This window comes from Falco peregrinus, chromosome 11 (genome assembly GCF_023634155.1).
Source record: "Falco peregrinus isolate bFalPer1 chromosome 11, bFalPer1.pri, whole genome shotgun sequence".
NCBI lineage: Eukaryota > Metazoa > Chordata > Aves > Falconiformes > Falconidae > Falco > Falco peregrinus.
In genome coordinates this window covers 13,336,796-13,355,355 of record NC_073731.1, presented here as the reverse complement: position 1 = coordinate 13,355,355, position 18,560 = coordinate 13,336,796, and the positions used below count along the sequence as shown (strand labels likewise).

Genomic DNA, 18,560 nt, shown 5'->3' with positions numbered 1-18,560 from the left:
ACCATGGATCTCTTGCCATACACTGCCCATCTCTTGCCATGAATCAGTTTCTTCCTCTTATCTCAGTCTGCTTGCCTGCAGCTGAAATGCTGTGGGAATTTCCGTAAGGGCTTTCAGCCCTGGATTCCCAGTTGGGTGCCAAACCTAAACTGGGGCTGCAGACAGGACTTCTTACGGATAACTCATCTCCTGAAATCACCTGGTGCTGGAGAAGGGATCCTGCAGGAGTGCAGCACAGTGAGACCAGGCTGCATGCAAGCGTGTGGCCAGCCCAGCTCCTCCTGTGGATCCCAGCAGCCATCCCTTCCCACTCCACCGAGCTTTGCTGTGTGGATCACGTTGGAGTCACCAAATGTGGTGACGCAGGTCGAGGCAGACTGAAAAAACACTATATCTGCATGGCTGGGTTCGGACAAAATGGCCTTTATTGTTTATACAAACTATTTATATATCTTAGACAGTACATGTGTCAGACCCTGATAGGTTTTTGTGTCCTTCTTCTTGCTTGCTATTTGCTGTTGCTGTAGGTGCCCGTATGCTGCGGTTTTTAGTTCCGATTCTTCACATCCTGTTTACATACCTGACAATTTGTGGCTGTCTTAAAGGTACACGACTAAGTCTTTGAAGTCAACTAACTTGTCTGCAGACCCCAACACTGCTGCACTTGGCACAGCACCCCATCTCTCAGCATGCAGCATCATCTTCCCTTTGCTTCCGAGCCACTCCGGCTGCCTGCCTTCCATCCGAGCCATGTAAACTGGGCTGTATCTCAGCCTTTCCCCACGGCATCGCCCTGCATTAGCCCCCTCCAGCTGCCCCATGGAGAGCTCTTGAGGAAACCTCTACCTTCTCTGCCATCCTGCAGGGACTGTGCACGTGGCCCTGCCCTTACAGACACTGCCTCCCTCCCAGTGCTGCCTGAGCCGGCTCTTCTGGATCTCCACTGCTATTCAATGTGACAGTGAAGTCCCCATCCCATGGAAACTGAAAGAAGACCTTTTCTTGTTGTGAGAAGGTAACATTTAAAGGCATCCCTTGGGCTACTCTATCTGGCAGCCCAGCTGGTGCTCTTTTGTGTGAGTGCCGCTCTTTTGAAATGCCAGCTCTGGTTTTAAAGGCAGCCAGCAGAAGGTACGGCTCACTCTCCCTGTAACTGATTCCTCATCACTTGTCACTGGCCTTTATTCTCCCTTTTGGTTGGGAAGAAGGAATAATACAGATTACGAGACAAATGCAAAGATTGCCTTGTATAGGGAGAGGTAACAACAGGATTGCTGGTGTCCTGGGATTTCCCTTGTGTTTGTCTGTCTCTGGTCAGCTGGAGAGATTTAGCAGCAGATAGATGGCCTGCCTTTGTGTGTGCCTCACCAGCAGGTGCCCTTAGGAAATCCCAGGCACATCTGATGGGGGGGGATGGGGAAGGGGTGACAGTGACAGAAGTAGGTAACAAAACTGACCAGCTAGATTTGGACTCCGATATAGGAAATTTGGCATGATTGTAGTATACAAAACCAGGGAAAAGAGGTGGCTGCAAAAGCTGGCACTGGGGAACACCCCAGATGGGCCTTTCACATCTCCACTGGTGGAGGGATGGGAGTTGGAGAGCAGGTCCCACTTTGGTTCTTCTTCAGTTTGTGACCACTGGAAAGGCAGGAGAGTTCAGGCACTTCTGTTCCCCAGTGTCTTCTTGCTCAGGTCTCCTGAAATGTTTGCTGTGTTTCTGAGTTCCCCTCTAAGTGAGTCAGTGTGTGTCGTGATCCTTCTCGATTATCATCATCATATCATGTCAGCAGATAAAAGTAGGTAAAAGCAGTTTGCTAAGGATCATGTGGCAGGTCAGTTCACAGCTGTGAATGAGCTCCTCACACTCTGCAGATGTGTGGACTGTGCATTGGCCACCTCCTTCAAAGTGGGATTTGGAAATACAGTCTGTGCTCTAGGAGGGGCATCTTACAAGCATCAGGTGGCTGGTTTGGTCTGAACTTCTGTAACATGCTGAAAGCTACACAGGGAGTGAAGATAATTAATAAGACATGAAACGGGTACTGCTGGTTTGCCTGGAGGCGAGTGTGGGCAGGTGTGAATTCACCAGAGCTCAGGAGCTATGGATGTCAATATCTGCATAGGCTCCACCTCCCTTTTCAGCCTGAGATTTAATCTGTGGATTTTCATGAGTGTAAGTGGGATCCAGGAACAATGTTTGATTTTAGGGCAGTGGGCTGAACCCAAAGCTTTCCCTTGGAAAACACAAAGCTCAGCAGCACTTGTTCCATCACACAGTTGGCTTTGGGGGCCAGACTGAAAAGTGGAGATAAAGAAGCTCTGAGCAATTGGAAAGATGACTCGGAGCTCTCTGTAGTTCAGGACTGCAATGTTTTATGGATCTGCCTGGAGCTCAGGTCTGAAAGGTTCATTTCCAAGGACCTCCATCACAGGCCCTTAAACTTGACTGCCAGGTTGTGGCAGACTGACATGTGGTAAAAGGGAATAAAGTAGAAGACCTGCAAAATCTTTAACATCTACAACACTGTGGACCCAGTTCAGATGGGATAGAGGCTTCATCCCTGTTTAGTTTGAAGTCCTGGATTCTCTGCCATGCCTCCCAGCACATTCCCAGTGACAGCATTAGTGGGAAAGGGAGGTGTTGTGGTTCTTTCCCAGATTCAGGATCTGTAACTTAGCAGGTAGGGCTACAGGATGTGACTCCCCTTCACAACTCAGACTGATTTGTAAGGTAGTCATGGACATGCTGCTCATCTGTTTTGTCCTTCAGCTTTCCTTGTGTGGACAGGGGTGTGAAACACTGCATGTGGTGGGCAGATAAGGGAGCTTCCTTTCCAGTTGCAAACCATTTGAAGAATGCCTGATCATATTCGGTATTGTTCTATTAGGGAATTTGGGGGGGGCAAAAGGTTGAAACCTTTTTACTGATGCTGCAAGGACATGGAGCTGTCAGCCAGGATATACTCAGGCTTAGTTTGGGTTGAGGCCAGGTATTCACAGCTAGTGCTTTGGGGGAAGTAATTTGCATTCCAGATGCTTGTCTGGGTCTCCTTCTAGCTCACCTTCACCTTTTTCCTAGGGCATCAAAGGTCATTTGCTGCCTGATTTGTCCCAGTGCTTGTTGCTCAGCCAGGCTCTCTCATGGCAGATCCGAGCTGCAAGTTCCCAAATGAGGGTAGAACAGACAGTGGTTGTTTTTAACCTTTGATTGCTAGCAGCTTCATGTTAATTCTTTATTAACTCTGAGTCCCACACCTCACTGACTCTGGCATCTGTAATTAGCTGTTCTGAACACGCTCCTATTGACGTTGATGTATGGGGTTATGTAGTTCCTGCGTGGGCCATCAGTTTGGCCAAGGGCCTCCGTGAGGACTAGGTCTCTTTCTTAGAGAGGCTAGAGAGACTTTGTAGGAAGCTCCTGAGGGATGGAACAACACCAAGAAAGAAGTGGCTCAAAGCTGGTTTCGCTGGAGCCTCCCGTAGTGACTCCTCTCATCCTTGGCACCGCGTTTCCAGGAAGGAGACCCCACTTGCTTATCTCTGGCTCTCCAGGGTTGTGCAGTGCCAGCTGCTCTCAAGAGAGAGAGAAACACGTTATTTCACTCTTATCTTTGATTGTGGTGTGCATCCCAAAATGGGTACCACCAGGGAAAGGAATTGGATACACTGTCCCTTGTCCTGTCAGGCTGTCTAGTTTCCTCAGCTAGCCCTAGTGCTAATGCTTCTGAATATTTCCAGGCAATAACATGTCCCTCTTTTCTCAGTTCACTAAATTATACACATATTTCATTCTTTTAACCTTTTCTTGTAAGTCAGCCACTCAGAATCTAAACATTTCATCATCTTTATTACGCATCTCTGAACTCCCTGTGATGTATCCCTCACTTTCTGACAGCCAGGCGCTTGACAGTGGTACTTCCAGGTCCCTGTCCTTCACACAGTGCCCCCAAGGCTGATGTGCCAAGAATGAAGAATTTCAGGGGATCATGTAGGAGGGAAGTTGTGTAGGAGAAAGTCTCTTTCCCTGTCTTGTCCCCTGACCTCTCACTGCCGCCTCTCAGAAGGGCATACCCAGGTAGGATTACAGCATTCCAAGCGCAGACAGTCTATGGACATGTACGTAAAGGTTATTATTGCCTCTCTGCTCTCAGGTGTAATATGTCTGTGTATGGAGACCAGAAACACTGATGAGCAAGAGCATGACTAGAGTAATTGATTTTTTTGGTTTGCCAGCTGAATTGGTTAAAAAAAAAAAAAAGAGGAAAAAATATTTCAGGTCAACCCTGAGCAAAGGTTTAAAAAAGTTTTTTCCCTGAAACAAAAAAGGAAAAAAAGCCAGGTGAGGGGATTACTAAAAAGATGCTGCAGGAAGACAAACTGAGATGGTTTCATTTGTGGGTGGAGGGTAGGGGCCTGCGACACTGTTTTCAAAGTGAGACCTGGAAATGCCTTGAGATTTGTTTGGTTTGGTTTTGGTTTAATGGCAGATGAAACCTTTAGGGAATTGTTTTGTTTGAAAGAACTGGAAGTTGGTTTTCATTCACAGGATCTTTGTGTCCTTCTGAAAATATGGGGCTGGGCTTGTACAGGCACTGTGGTACAGGCGATGCCACCCAGCAGTAGCAAAGAGCAGCTGCTTGCTCCAAGGCTTCTTCCAGGGCAAGTGGCAGCTGAGGACACAGGTTGTGTTTCTGCAGCTGATGGCCAGGGCCAGGGCAAGAAGAGGGCTGTAAGCTGCACAGCATATATCAGGTGTTAGTGGTGACTGGGGAGAAGCAAACATGTGTCCTGGACTCCAGTTCAAGTGGGATGTAGAGAAACTGGTGTGAGTCCAACAGTGGGGCATCAGGATAGGCAAGGGCCAAGAGCAGAAGTCTTGGGGAAGAGAGGCTGAGGGAGCCGAACTTGCTCAGTGTGGCAGAGAGAAGGCTGCTATCAGCCCTTGGCACCCCTTTGTCTGAAGGGTAGTTTCAAAGAAAACAGAGCCAAAATCTTATCAGTAGTATTAATATAATAGAAAACAGCAGCCACATGTGGTAGCACTGGCAGTTCATACTGGACATTAGGAAAAGTTGATTTCCTCAGGGGATTTCAAGACTTGCCCAGGCAAAGCCGTGCTGCCCTCATGTAGAGCTGGAGACAGCTTCAAGCAGGAGGTCACATGGGATGTCACTGAAGGTCACTTGAAGCTAGCATTTCTGCCACCCCCTTCCTGTGCCACCCCAGCCATGCTACAGACTGCTTCTTCCTCATCCTGTCCTCTCTGCCTTCATCTGGGTCTGTGTCCTCCCTTGGGAAGCCCAGATGGATGAAACATTGCCCGTGGCACTTGCCCATCGACCCAGGAGAAAGCTGGCTCCCTCCAAAGGTTACTGCTGGGGCTCTGCAGGCTGTCCTTGGGCCGGCCAGGGCATAAAGCCGTGGCTTGAGGCCGAGCCTCAGAGCTATGCCAGGCACCAGCCCGGGGGTCGCCTGCCTGCCTTGGCTTGCCAGCGCCTGGTTTCTCTCTTACAGGCTCCTTGAACCTGCTTGTTCGTGTGCGGAACAAGCGAGCCATCGACACTCAGGTCTGGTCGCTCAGTGGGAACCGGGGGAACATGTGGCAGCAGGCACACGTGCCCATCAACCCACCTGGACCCTTCCAGGTAAGTCAGGTCCACCTGCCACCTGTCCTGCCCGTGTGCCATGGGCTCTAGGAGACTTCCCAGCAGACGTCTCCTTCTATGGCACAAGGGCTGGTCAGGCACAGGGAGGGGGCACTGGGAGCTCTGCACCCCCAGGGTAACTGGGGCAAGGCAAAAGCTTGATGCATGAACAGAAATCAAATCCTCTTCTCTCTGAAGCCACCCATTGTGTTATGTGCAAGCGTCAGTTTGGCACTATAAATTTTCTGATTATTGCTGGTCTGGAAACTGCTTGTCAAAGAGCTCTTTCTGGTACCAGGTCTGCGACAGGTCTCTTGGTGTTCAGCAGCTGGGGCATGCTGTCCTTGTTGGTGACTTTGGGCCCTAGAGGTTTCTTCTAGCATGTGCTGCAAGAGCCCACCCCCACCCTTCCCCTGGTTTAGGGCTCTAGGACAGCTTGTGAGTACAAACTGGGCACTCTGTCTGCTCACTGAGTCAGGGATGCACACCCAGGAAGTGGGCTGCTCTGTTACTGCATCGTTTATTGCTGGTGCTTTTGCCCAACATGCTATTTTGCTGTTGTCGGGTTGTTCGTGGGAGCTGGGTCTGTGCAGGTTGGTAAGCTGTGGCACTGTGGCAAAACAACCAGCATGCTTTCGGGTTCTTCGAAATAATAAGTAAGAATAATTACTCTTATTATTATTTAAAATAATAAATAAGAATAGTTACTCTTGCTAGCACTGTTCAGTGTTGGTTGGTTTGTTAGTGCAGTACACTTAATAAAGCAGAGCTCTTCATGCTCATTTATTACTCTGCAGACACTCAGCACACAGGGGTTGGTCCCGTAAGCAGTGGGATCCGGCTCTCCAGATCCTATCGAGTACTGGAAAAACAGGAAGGAATCATTCACTTGGGGACCTGATAAGATCTGGTCTGTGCGCTGCTCACCTCCGCAGAAGTGTGGGAAGGGTCCTCCACAACTGCAGTCTCACGCTGGGCTCTGTCCCGTGCTCTGCTTGCAGATCATCTTCGAAGGTGTCCGGGGCACAAGCTATGAAGGGGACATTGCTATCGATGATGTCACTCTGAAAAAGGGGGACTGTCCAAGGAAGCCAATTGGACCAAATAAGGGTGAGAGTGTGTGTGCCTCAGAGGCAAACGAGTTGGTGGGAGTACATATGTGAATGCATGTGGTGGGGACACGCAGCTGATTTCAGAGCACATTGACATGTTGGTGGGACTCAACCAATGAGATGGTTGAAGCCGTAGCGAGGTGCATAAGTAGTACATAGGCATTAGTCCTTGGGTGGGGATCACTGGTGTGCCTCGTGCCTTAGTCCTGTGCCCTCGATAACGTGCCTCAGGTGGGCAGGAGAGCAGATGTTCGGAGTGCAAACCAGAGCCAGACAGGTACTTGTGAGCAAGGTTCCATTTGCCTTATTTATTAAGGAAAAAACCTTGTTAAGGAAGAGTCACATTCAGCAATTTTCTTAACTCCAAAGGTGAAGGGGAAAACAAACATCAAAAAAATCAGAACACACTTAAAGTTTCAAAATTTCAGGTGCACTTAAAGGTGTGTTTCAGGCTAGGGTGGCCAGGTTCTAAGCAAAACACAAGCAGAACCTTTTGCTTGACTCAAGTTGAACCTTCTGGGGAGGAAAGGAGGATTGGATCGCAAAAGTAACCAAGATTCAACCTTTTCTCCCGAGTTAGAAAATAAATAATTTTGGGAAGCCTTAAGAATGTCTAGGGAAGGCTAGAAAGATCTTCCAACAAATCTGGGAGGTGCTTCGAGGTTCAAGGTGGGAGGAGAGTCTAAGACATGCATGTGCACTGACTTGTTTGATGTGGTCTGAATTCATCCCATCACTAATTCTTTTTCTCTCTTCTTGCCTGGCAGCGGTTGCTCTTCCAGGAAGCGGCGTCCCAGCCCTGCACAGCCCTTGTCTTTGTGGCCCATTGACTTTCTTCCTTTACGTGCTGCTCAGATGATGGCAAGTGAGCGCTCCTGTCTTCAGACCGAGACATTCCTGCTCCTTTCCTACTCAGCCACCTCTGCTCCTCTTCCTCCCCTCCTCACTGGCACACCAAAGTGTCCATATGTTACCAAAGACTGACAGGCATGACCACGCAAAGGGATCTGGTTCAGAACTGGAGCACTCCTTGAGAAAGTCATAATGTCTAGAACAAAATTTAAAAATAAAGACAAAATTTTTTTAACAGCACGTGCACGAGAGAGTGAGAGAGAGAGGAAGGAAGGAAAGAAACAGAAACACACAGAAAAGAAGGAATGAAGGACAAAAAATAGGAATGAAGAAGTGTGAAGAGCAAATGAAGGAGGAAAAAACACCCCCATGTTTCCTTGGGAATGTCGGACAGGGCTTCCTCAGGGAAGTGGGAACTTGTTTTAAACAAACAAACAAAAATATATTAAAGCACAAATTTCTACCAGAACAGTTACCTTCTTTACTGCAGAGCCCACAGCTTAGCGGATGATATATCGCAGTACTCCCCTCGTCTCCCCATGCTTTCCCACTGGCTGGGGCTGCCCCACTCCAGCTGCAGCTCCCTGCAGCAACGCCAGCCTCGGCCGTGGGGCAGCAGCCACCCCACGTGCCGGTGGCCAGAGCATCTTGCCTCGCACCGCATGTGCTTCAGTATCTCCATCCATCCGCATCTTCCAGGCTCTCATGTATTTAATTGCCCCCTGTGTGGTTTGCTTTGCCCTTTCCCCACCACTCTGTGCTTCTCACCCACCAGCCTGAAGAAGATGGAGCAGGAAGGGACCCATCACATGGACCATACTAAGTGGTGGAGAATTCCCAGCTGGATCCGGCTGCAGCGTTGGCCTCTGAGCGCCTCTTACTTTCTCTCAGCACTCTTGCTGGGTGGAGAAACTATGAGAGCAGGTCAGAGCTGCAGACAAAAAGGTGTCTCTGTGGGGTTGAGGGATGGGGTGGGGTGGGGCGGGATGGGAAGGGGAGAGCAGTTGCACATTGGCTGCCCTCTGTGAATGGTTGGATGACAGTCGTCTCAACCTTGAGCCCAGGATTGCTTCTCTGCCTCTCTTTCGGTACCTATTTATTTTGGTCTTTCATTCCATTGCTTAACTTCCCCCACCTCAGACCTTGTGGATTATGGAAAGAGTCAGGTATTTAAACCTTCTTCAACCAGACAGCGGCTCCCATGCCCATGACCCAGCCCCTGGGCCAGCAGCTCAGGCAGCTCTGATGCTGCCCTCTCACCTTCTGAGGCCTTTTAGCATGCGCCGCGTGTTACTGGCAGCATGGACAAAGCGCGGCAACAGCATCACTGCTCAGGGGAGAGGCGGCTGAATTTTGTCAGCTCGTGCAGTCCTGCAGGCACTCGGCTTCCACTGCCAAAGCAGTGGGCAGAGGAGCTGAAAGGTGAAACAGGCAGGAAAGTGCCCCAAGAAGGATGGAGCCAGGATGCTTGTCCCAAAAGAGGGGCTTGTGCTAAACTGTGGCCCCATTTGCCACCAAGGAATAGGGGAACAGCAATGGGGGAAATTCACCTTTTTCCTGCTGGCATCATGGAAGGGTAAAGCTGGTGTCTCTCTGTGCTGCAATCCTGCAGCAGGTCTGGCCTGACCTCCTCAGGGTGGAGGCATGTGCTGCTCCAGATGAAGCCCCAAGAGAAGGGTCTGCCCTGCGCCAGCTAAATGGGAGCTGTCATAACCTTGTTGCAACTGCAGGCAGCTCCTGGCGTGACTTATCTCCCTGCACAGGGCAGAGTTATCCCCACAGGACTGTGAACTGGGGTTTACTAGCCCATGCTCTGGCCGTTAATTAAGTGGGACTCTTCCCCCCTAAGGGACACCCCATCCAAACTCCCTATCTGGGGCACCACAGGTGTACGATGAGCTAGCTCTCTCACCAGGGCCCCCAGTACCCATGGCTCCCTACACATTTCTGATGGATATATTAGCTTCTCTGAGACAACTGTGTTTGTCTAAAATCACCTGAATATTATTAGCTGCCTCCTGCATTGCTCAGCTTCCAGGAGCAGCTGGTGCCTCATTTCCTCTACTGATGGAGGGGTAAAGCTCTTACTTAACTCCCAAGAGATTCAGTTTGAAGTCTTGAAAGCCATCACTCTCTAGCTCCTGGCAGGGCATTCATCTGTGCTAATGCTCCCTGGCCACCAATGGAGAAAGGATGGACATCAGCTCTGAGGGACAAGGGGACCTCCTTTGCAGGAGGCCTTACAAGACGGTGAGAGGGAGTGACACAGGTCTCCCTTGCTCTTGTTGCTTTTCGCCACTTCCAAGAATAAGGACTGAGTCTTTTCTGTCTCCACTCCTCCTTCCAGAGCCAGACCTTGATCACACTGCACATTTGACCAGGAGACCTGTGGCTGTCTCCCAGGGCCAGGCAGTGTTGTGGGATGATGTGGGTGCCAACAGCATTTCTGCTTCTTGCTGCCTGTTGCCATTTTCAAGGGCAGCCAGTGCCACCATCATCTTTTAGCTGAGTTCTTTTAGTCCAGTCCTATGCTCTTCGTTTCCTCCATGCTTGTTGGAGGCCAGAAGTCATCACCCCACTCCCAGTAAGAGTCCACTTTAACTCCTAGGAGAGAGACAGTGCTTTCCAGGGGCCCTTGGGTGCTTCATGATGGCTCCTGATCTGTCAGCAGCAAAACATTTGTTTTACGTTGTTGGTTCCAGGGGACTTCTGCTGGGCAGGAGGTGGAGACAGGAGCATTTCTCCATCAGTATGCAATAGCCCAGGGCAACCATCTCACCTTTTAGGCTCTGAGACAAAGACCCTTGTGGCCTTGCTTCTACTGGCTGCTTAGCCAGGGTAGCATGACCATGTCTTGCTAATGTTTATTGGGCAGCAGAGGTGCTGTGGGGCTGGGCAGGTGCTGCCTGTTAAACAAATCCATGTTCAGGATCATGGAAAAGCATTATCTGTGAGGCAAGTGCCAGCAAAAGAGCACCACAATTTTAGAAATGGACACCTGCAGGGAGACTGTCCAAGCCCTGCTGCCAGCTCCTGCAAGGAAGGATGAAAATGCCTCACCAACATGACCCGTGGTGCAGAGGGCAAGAAGCCTGTTGGTGGCAGTGGGTCCGGGGCAGCGCAAGGACATCACCCCAGCCAGAAGTGAAGCCTTCTCCTGCTGTCAGGCGTGGGCCTGTCGGCTTCGGTAAAAGTTTCAGGGAGCCCCTTCCCGCTTAGACCTCAGTTCCGTGATCTCTTGCCAGAAAGCAGCTGGTGGTGAGTTTGGGGGAAAGTCATTAACCCAAGTGCCTCAGCTTCTCAGAAGTACCGCGGCCAAAAGGAAGGACCTCATTTCCCTGCCAGATGTGCTGAGAGAGCGTAGCAGAGGAAGGAGGCACTTCAGCAGCAAGGATGAGAAGCTGTGCAGTGATGGGGCTGGGGGGGGGGAGGCAATGTCCCTCCTCTCTGGGGGCAGTGGCATTTGTGGTTTACTACCCCATGCTTGAGAGGACAATTCTCCTTGCGGTGGTAGTCCAACCCAGGTGAGATACAAAGCCATGCTCTTTACCCCTTGCAATTAAAGATTCCCTCACACTTTTCACTGTTCTGGCTAAATTACAGTCCTTAAACTTAATTACAGACTGTCTTCTTAAATATCTATTGTGGTTCCAACATCATGTTTCTCTTCCTGATGTTTTATGTTGCCCTGCCCACCAAGTAGGTGCTTTATTCCACTCCAGAAGTGGCTGCACTTCAGTGATGGTGGAGATTATTCCTGTACATAGTATGGAAGTCCCTGCAGAAGAAAAGTGCAATATAAATTTAAGAGACTGCTTTTATTTACAAGGAGACCTCTGCTTGGTAGTTGTAGAAATACATTACAAAGAATGCTGTGTGGGTGTTAGCCAATATATACTTGATTTCTTTTTTTTTTTTTTCCAGGGTATAAAACAGAAAATATGTGAGTGTGCAGGCTCCTGGGTATAAGTTGTAGATATTAGTAGTAGTGAATGGTGCTGTGTAGTTACAAGTGGGGCTTACAAAGAAACTTCCATTTGAAACCTCTTTTTGTAGTTGTGCATTGTATTCTGAAAAATACACTTTTTTATTATAATTTTCCACAGTTCAGTGCAAGTCCCAATAACAGCTCATCAACAGGACTTTAATCCACGGTGTTTAACAATATGAACATCAATTCCTACCACTTGATCTGAAAAGCAACTCCAGGCTGGTAATAGCAATAGACTATTTTCCTTCCATGTAGACCAGCCACTGAAAAGCGATGGAGCTAATATGTTTCATTTGATCTGGAGTTAAGTAATTTGGAATGCCTGAGCGCAACTCTTCCCAGCCGTATGGGAGTGAAAAAGCATTTTATCTATATGAAAAAATTTGCATAGTGCACAAATGGATCGGGAACTCCTGAAGTGAAGCATTGTGATGGGCACGCGTGCAGAGCTGCCCCAGCAGAGCTGCATAGTGTGCTGCCTGAAGAGCAGCTGTAGCAGCAGTGATATGGAACCTTTCCTTTGGGAAGTAGCTTTCTTCTGGAAGGCAATAGAGTGGCAATCAGGGAAAAAGTAGGGGGCGGGGGGCAGACGTTTAGGCTGGTGAATTTCTTGCAAAAATAATTTATGGATGTATGAATGAGTATAGTAAACATGACACAAATTGTATTTTATTCCCTATTGCTATTCAGAGTACAGAAATTTAATTTATTTAGATATGAAATCCTGTGGGTGCACTACTCCAGAACAACATGGAAATGCTTCAGTACCAAAGGGAGAGCAGGGGCTGAATTCCTCCTTCCCAGTCCATCCCTATCACTCGGTGCCAGGAAAAGCACCCTGCTTTTGTGTTGGTGCCCTGCACTTGTCAGCCTGGCAGGGACAGTCACGGGGAGCAGCAATCGGCGTGGGTGGGAGAGGCATCTCTCCACCACACCATCGCTGCCCTGAGCCTTGTCTTCAGGGTGAAGCAATCCTTGGGCAAGGTGGTGGAGGAGCAAGCCCTGCTCCCCCCCTAGCTCTCAGAGGGGCCAAGGCAGGGAGTTTTACCTGTGGGAAGAGTCAGGGCATCTTTCACGCTGCCCTGAGGGACCCCAGCTGCCCCAGGCAGGGACAGACAAAGGAACCGGGGCATTTTCCCTCCTAGATGAGGTAAATGGTGCCACCTCACCCCACTGGAAGAGACAGACTTTTGCCTTAAGACAGAGAGCTCAGGGAGTTGCTGCTTCAGGGTGTTGCTGTTTCAGTCCCCTTTCATCTGTCAGAGTCATGCAGACATCCATCTTTCCCTGGAAATGCTGCAGCACCCCTTCGACTCTGTGTGCCTTCGGACAGCCTAGCAATAGCACGGAGGGGCACATCGCGGTGGGCTCTGTGCATTGAGCTGGGTGCAGTGGGACGTGGTACTGCAGCCAAGCGCTGCCTGGCTCTTGCCCCCGGGGAACAGGACCTTGCTTTTTATGAGGACAAGAAGTTGCATTGTGTCTATCTCCTGTGCAAAAAGGAGGCCTTCTCACACTCCTGGCGTTGGTAGAGACCAGTTTTGATCCCTCGCTCTTTCTCCATTAAACTGCCCTGACATGTTGTCTTTTCCAGGCTGCCCTCAATGCAGGTGCACCCCAGTATGTAGAGACAGCAAGCGTACAGCAGCAGGACCCTGTGCAGGCTCAGGAGAAGCCAGGTGTTGCCACCATTTGTATTTGCTTTGGCCCCACTGATAACCGCTCATCTCACTTGGCCTGGGAAGGCATTTAATGCAGACAAAAGGCATTTGCAGAAAAACAAGTGCTGGAGAGCTCTGGAAATTGCATTTTAACAGGACCCAATTTACACTTCATGGTAATAACTGGCAGCTGGTGGTTTCCAGCAGGGTGCTGAGTAGCCCCGACACACTCAGCATCCCAAATAATAGCTGTGGTATATATGTGTTTTTCAGTACTCCCCTTGGAAGACACCCGTTTGGCTCACCATCTGCCACTACCTAGCCCACCACAGGGGGATTCTGGGGTCTTCTGATGGCTACTTACAGCCTGGTATGGTCACATCAAACTGCAGACAGCCACTTGTGGCCCGGAGGCCTTAAACACCCTGAGAAGTACTGCAGGACAGCCCAGGGCCAGCTTCACCCAACCTGCCTGTCTAGAGAGGGAGGCAATGCAGCTTGCAGGGAACTGTAGTCTCCAGGACACCTCTTGCCCATGGAAGAGCAGTGCCATCCCACTCCATTTTGGCTGAGTGAAGTGTGTGCCCAGCGTCTAGACCCTGGGTTGGGTATAAGGTGCATGCTGAATTGCTTTGCCATCAAGCATCCTTCCTCAAAACGAGAGAGAGCACCAGAGGCTGACAGCAGGTTAGCAGGGCTCACCGTGTCCCTGTGCTGTGTGGCTGCAGGGGACTGGGGGGGCTTGGTCCCACTGATAACTGCCTCTGGCACTTGTTACACTCAGCATCACCTAGATCTGGGCTGGCACCTTCTGTATCTTGCTCCCTCCAGCCCTGGCACAGCCTAAGGAGCTGGTGGGGCTGCCTGGGTGGTGGTGGTGGAGCCAGAAGACAGGAGCACATGTTCAGGGCACATCAGAGACCTACTGTGGGTCACCTCCTGGCTTCATCAGAGGCAAAAGAGGGCTCACAAAAGCCCCATGGGTGGCTGAGAGGATGGAACAGAGCTTGTTCATGGTGTTCTTGAAAAGAAGAGGGCAAAGACAAGCTCCACGCTGCATTGCCATTCATTTCACTGGTGGCAGGCTCTGACCTGCAGCTGCTCAGATGCTAGGCAACAGAGACTAAAGAAAAGCCCTTAGACCAGATTTCCCAGCCAGACCCGTACTAGAAAATGTACTGATCCAGCTCCAGATCCTCAGCACATCTGTGCGTGAAGAAGCCAAGCAACCCACCGTGCCCACACAGGTGATCCCTCAGGGAAGCTGCAAAGGGAGGTAGGGCTCGGGTCCCAGCACTCAAGCACTGCCTTTCCCTCTGCTGCCTTTCGTGGTAAGGATTTTCCCGCACAGGGCAGAGAATGAGGGAAGGGGAGAGGGAGAGATACCATCTTTTCTGGCAGCTGTTGCAAAGGTAGAGCTGGGTAAATAAAGGTTTTTGTGGAGAGCTGCGAAGGTCTGTGGTAAATCCAGGTTTTGCATGGATCTGGTATGGCCTTAAACCGTTTGCTGCTGTGGAAGGAGGCGAAATTTTGTGCTTCCATTAACTGTTGTGCTAAAGAGGAATTTGGCTATAAATGCTTGGCTTACAGTGAGACTCGTTGGCCCCAGGGTGGCCTAAGTCAGCATAATGCGGGGGCAACTGGGCAGCCCTCACACAGTGCCGGTACCCCCAGCAGTGCTGGTGCCCAAAGCTCATAGCACTGGATGTGCTTTGTGCTGCGGTGGCCAGGTCCTTGCCTGAACCATTGAACCAAGTGAAGGGTACCTGGCTGCTCTACCGCTCTGCGTACCGCTCTGCATATACGTATGTCCTGTCCACCAGCCAAGTTGGTAGGGAGATAAAAGACCCGATGCTGCTGCTGGCCAGTGGAGGTCTGCTTAGGCTGAGGGAGCTGGGCTCTAGTGCTGCCATTTAGGCAGCAAAGTGGCTTTCAGTTGTGTAAAACCCAGCTGTTATGAGAGAGTTACTCCTAGATGTTAAAAACTTGCATAACTGTGGCATGACTCAGATAATCAGCAAAAGCAGGTCCTCAGCAGGAGCTGGAACATGCCAGATGTCGGCAGCCCTGCTCAGCCACTCCAGGTGAGCAGTGACTCCTTTGCTGGCAGCGTTACAGATGCTCAGGGCACAGGCTGAGCCCCGGCCAGGTAAGAGCGAGTGCAGCCCCACTTCCCTGTCCGCCTCGCTGCTTCTGTGGCAGGTACCAGCTGCTTTCCTTTTGGTGACTGTGATACATAACACGGTGCTGAGAAGAAGCTGTCTCCAGGTGTTCCTTGCACAGTGTAGGTCCAGCGCTGGTGAAGGTGTTTATCTTAGCAGCTTGTAAAGGGATCAGAGCTGAAAACTGAGGTGTGGGTGTGTTGCAGCAATGCAGCAGGGAGGAGACAGTACTTGAAAGTGCCTTTGGGAGTCGGCATCATCTCTGTCCAGTCCTCGCCTTTCTCCCCCTGTCCATGTTCCAACCCTGAGCACCCTCCAAGGTGGGGGCATCTGGTGTGTCTTACCTCACTGGGCATTGTTCTCGAGAACCAGCTGTGGGTGTCAATAAACAGAGCAACAGCCAGAAGAGGCCGAAACAGCATGGTTAGCTCAGACAGCAACTAAATTGTGGTGAGAGGAGAAAATTGATTTCATTCTGTCTTTGAAATGCCACAGGCATTGACAGGGGGCAGTGTTCAGGTCTTTTGTCTAGGCGGCAGCAGGTACCACACAGAGGTTGAGCAGAGTGGGACTTGTGAGCACTGGAGGTTTCCCTGGCAAAATTCAGATGCCAATGGAGGAAGGTATTTACAGAAAGCAAAGGAGCTTTCCTGTGCATTTATTTGGTTGTTTCCTGGAGGCCCTGGTGTGTAACGTCCTGGGACAAGAAGACTCTCTCAGACTTTGCTGGAGGTAACCTTTTCTTCCCATCAAACCACAATGTTTGTCCTTCTCTGCTGTCCCAGCTTCTCAGTGCATTGATGTAAGTGGCGGCATTAATACTGGGTAAAGTGGCTTAGAGTCAGTGCTTTCAAACTGATGAGCTTGGCATGTTTTCCCAGTTCTTGGGATCTTACAGATTTACCGTCTCACCCCAGAGGGCTCCACAGTATGCATTCATCTCTCAGGACATGCCCCAAAAGATGTGGATGCCACAGATACGTGGCTCTTTGTGGTTTTGGTCACAGCCCTTGCCTGACAGCATGGAGACAATCTCTAAATGGATAGAAAATGTGGTGCCAGCATGTTTGTGCTTGGAACTTTTATCCCAGCCAGAACCATCCTGCCTGTATCACAGTGCACATAGTGGAGGAAAGGGGCCATCACCCAAGATACAACTGTCTCACAGGGAAACAACTGTGGCACCTCCTGACTTTGGCCAGAAATGAGCATCAGACAGCGTTTCCCATGCTCTTCTTCACTCCATCTCCTCGCTCTGTACTTATCCTCACCAAGTTTTTCATTTCCAGCCTGGAGGGATCAGCAGCAGACTTCATCCCTGGATCCCATAGAAGGGGATCACACCAAAATCCTGTCCTCGGCTTGCGAGGGGCAGGGAGAACCAGCTCAGGCCCAATGAATGGTGAGCCACTTCAGTGGGATCCAGTGCCAGTGGAACTATGTCACTCTCATGCTTCCAGGTCAGCAAGGCCAGTAGAAAGTATGCATTGACCTGACAGAAGTGTTTAGAAACATCCCTCCCAAAGGAGCTACACACAGACTCTGTGTATTTGGGGATACTGGGAGGTAGGGGGTGTCCTCCAGTGTCTCTTTTTTCTTTTCCCATCAGTAACCTGGGTGGGGACCCTGCAACAAAGCCCCATCCTCCATCTGCCTCCCTCATCACCACCACGTCTTGTCCCATCCCTGCTCCACATCTGATAGGGCAACATCAGCATCACCGAGCGGAGCCGGGACCCTCTCACCACCACGATACCAAGCTGTCCACAATGTTAAAAGCACAAAATACAAAGGGACTGAACCGAACCTTTTAAACAGGGTGAGATGTTTTATAAGCGTTGCCTCATCCATCCTCCCCCCGCAGCCCTGACGCACCCGCCGTGTAACCTATAGACTCTCAACGTGGATTGTTTCATTCAAATAAAGCTGCAGTACTCGAGTGGGTGAGCCTGCGTGTCCCTCTGTGCCTGGTTGGGATGACAAGGTGCAGCCTGCAATTTGTGCTCACAGTGGCTGGGGCAGGGAGGGGCTCATATTGCTGCTGAACATTGCCAGTGTTTGACCCTTGGATGTTCCCAAAACATCTGGTTAGGTCCCTGGGGAAGGCTTCTCATTTTTGCCCAAACCCCACCACAGGGACTGGGCACAGGCAGGTTTGGGGCACTTGGTGCTGGGGGAGCCTTGTGAAGGGAGGGTGGGGAGGGCGGCACAAAGCCCTCCCATGATGTGCCTTTACCCAGCTCTGCTGTGCCCTTCCCAAACCTCTCCTTCCTGCTCCAAGCCTGCAGCTATTGAGGTCGCTGGCTTCTGCTGCCACTAAGCAAAGCTGATCCTCTTTTGTCCCTTGCTCTTAACCTCTGCCTTAAGGAGAGGAGGTGGGGCAGCAGCTCCAAAACTAGTAGTTGTGAAACAGCCCAGCAGCCATGGGCTGTTTGTATGGTGCCAGGTCCCTTTGTTCTGGTACTCCCTCTACTCTGGGGTCCAGCTACTCCACAGACCCATCAGAGAATGGGCAATGCTAGCCATGGCTCATGTGATACCTGAGATGTCCTTCAGTGAAGGTGTCTTCTCTGTGCCACGGGATCTGTAGGACTAATCAGCTAGAGCCTTAGTAAAAATTGCCTCATCCCAGCACTGTGGTTAGAGCAACACTTAAGAGAACTGGATGTAAGAGCCAAACAGTTTCATTTTACATACCGCAAGCTGCAGCAGTTGGCTGAAGCTCCGCAGATGCTAAAACATTAAAACAGCACCCAGGTACCTGCCAAGTGGATCACATAAACTACAGCCATACCCTCCGCTTCGGCTAGTGCTAACGATGCTCAGTCAGTGGCATCTTGGGCTGCCTGGAGAAAGTTTGGGATAGGGCTCAAAGAAATGCAGAAGGGTCCTCCAAGCCAAGCCAGCATTGCTACCTCCCATGCTTTCCTCCCAGTGAGCAGTTGTGAAACCCACTGGCAAAGCAGATGGGTCGTTCTATGGTTCTATGGAAGTAATCATGCCTAGTAAATGCTTCCTTTATTCTCATAATGAAAAGTAACTGCTCCAGATGGGAGTCTGGAGGGAGCTGCATGCTGGAATTACTGTGGAGCTCCAGGTCTTAAAGAGGGAAAGCACTGTTAAACAGATACACA

General features: G+C 50.4%; 1 protein-coding gene across 2 annotated transcripts in view; it reads left to right on the top strand.

Moving 5' to 3' along the window:
• Window positions 1-17,360, top strand: part of MDGA1 (MAM domain containing glycosylphosphatidylinositol anchor 1) — a 154,976-nt gene extending 137,616 nt beyond the window's left edge. For both annotated transcript variants that reach the window (XM_055816601.1, XM_005238664.3), the window contains exons 15-18: window positions 5,518-5,648; window positions 6,650-6,758; window positions 7,528-8,536; window positions 16,716-17,360. In XM_055816601.1, the coding sequence (XP_055672576.1) occupies window positions 5,518-5,648; window positions 6,650-6,758; window positions 7,528-7,619 (332 nt within the window). In that variant the 3' untranslated portion in view covers window positions 7,620-8,536; window positions 16,716-17,360. The remainder of the gene's footprint in view (window positions 1-5,517; window positions 5,649-6,649; window positions 6,759-7,527; window positions 8,537-16,715) is intronic.
• Window positions 17,361-18,560: the final 1,200 nt, after the last annotated feature.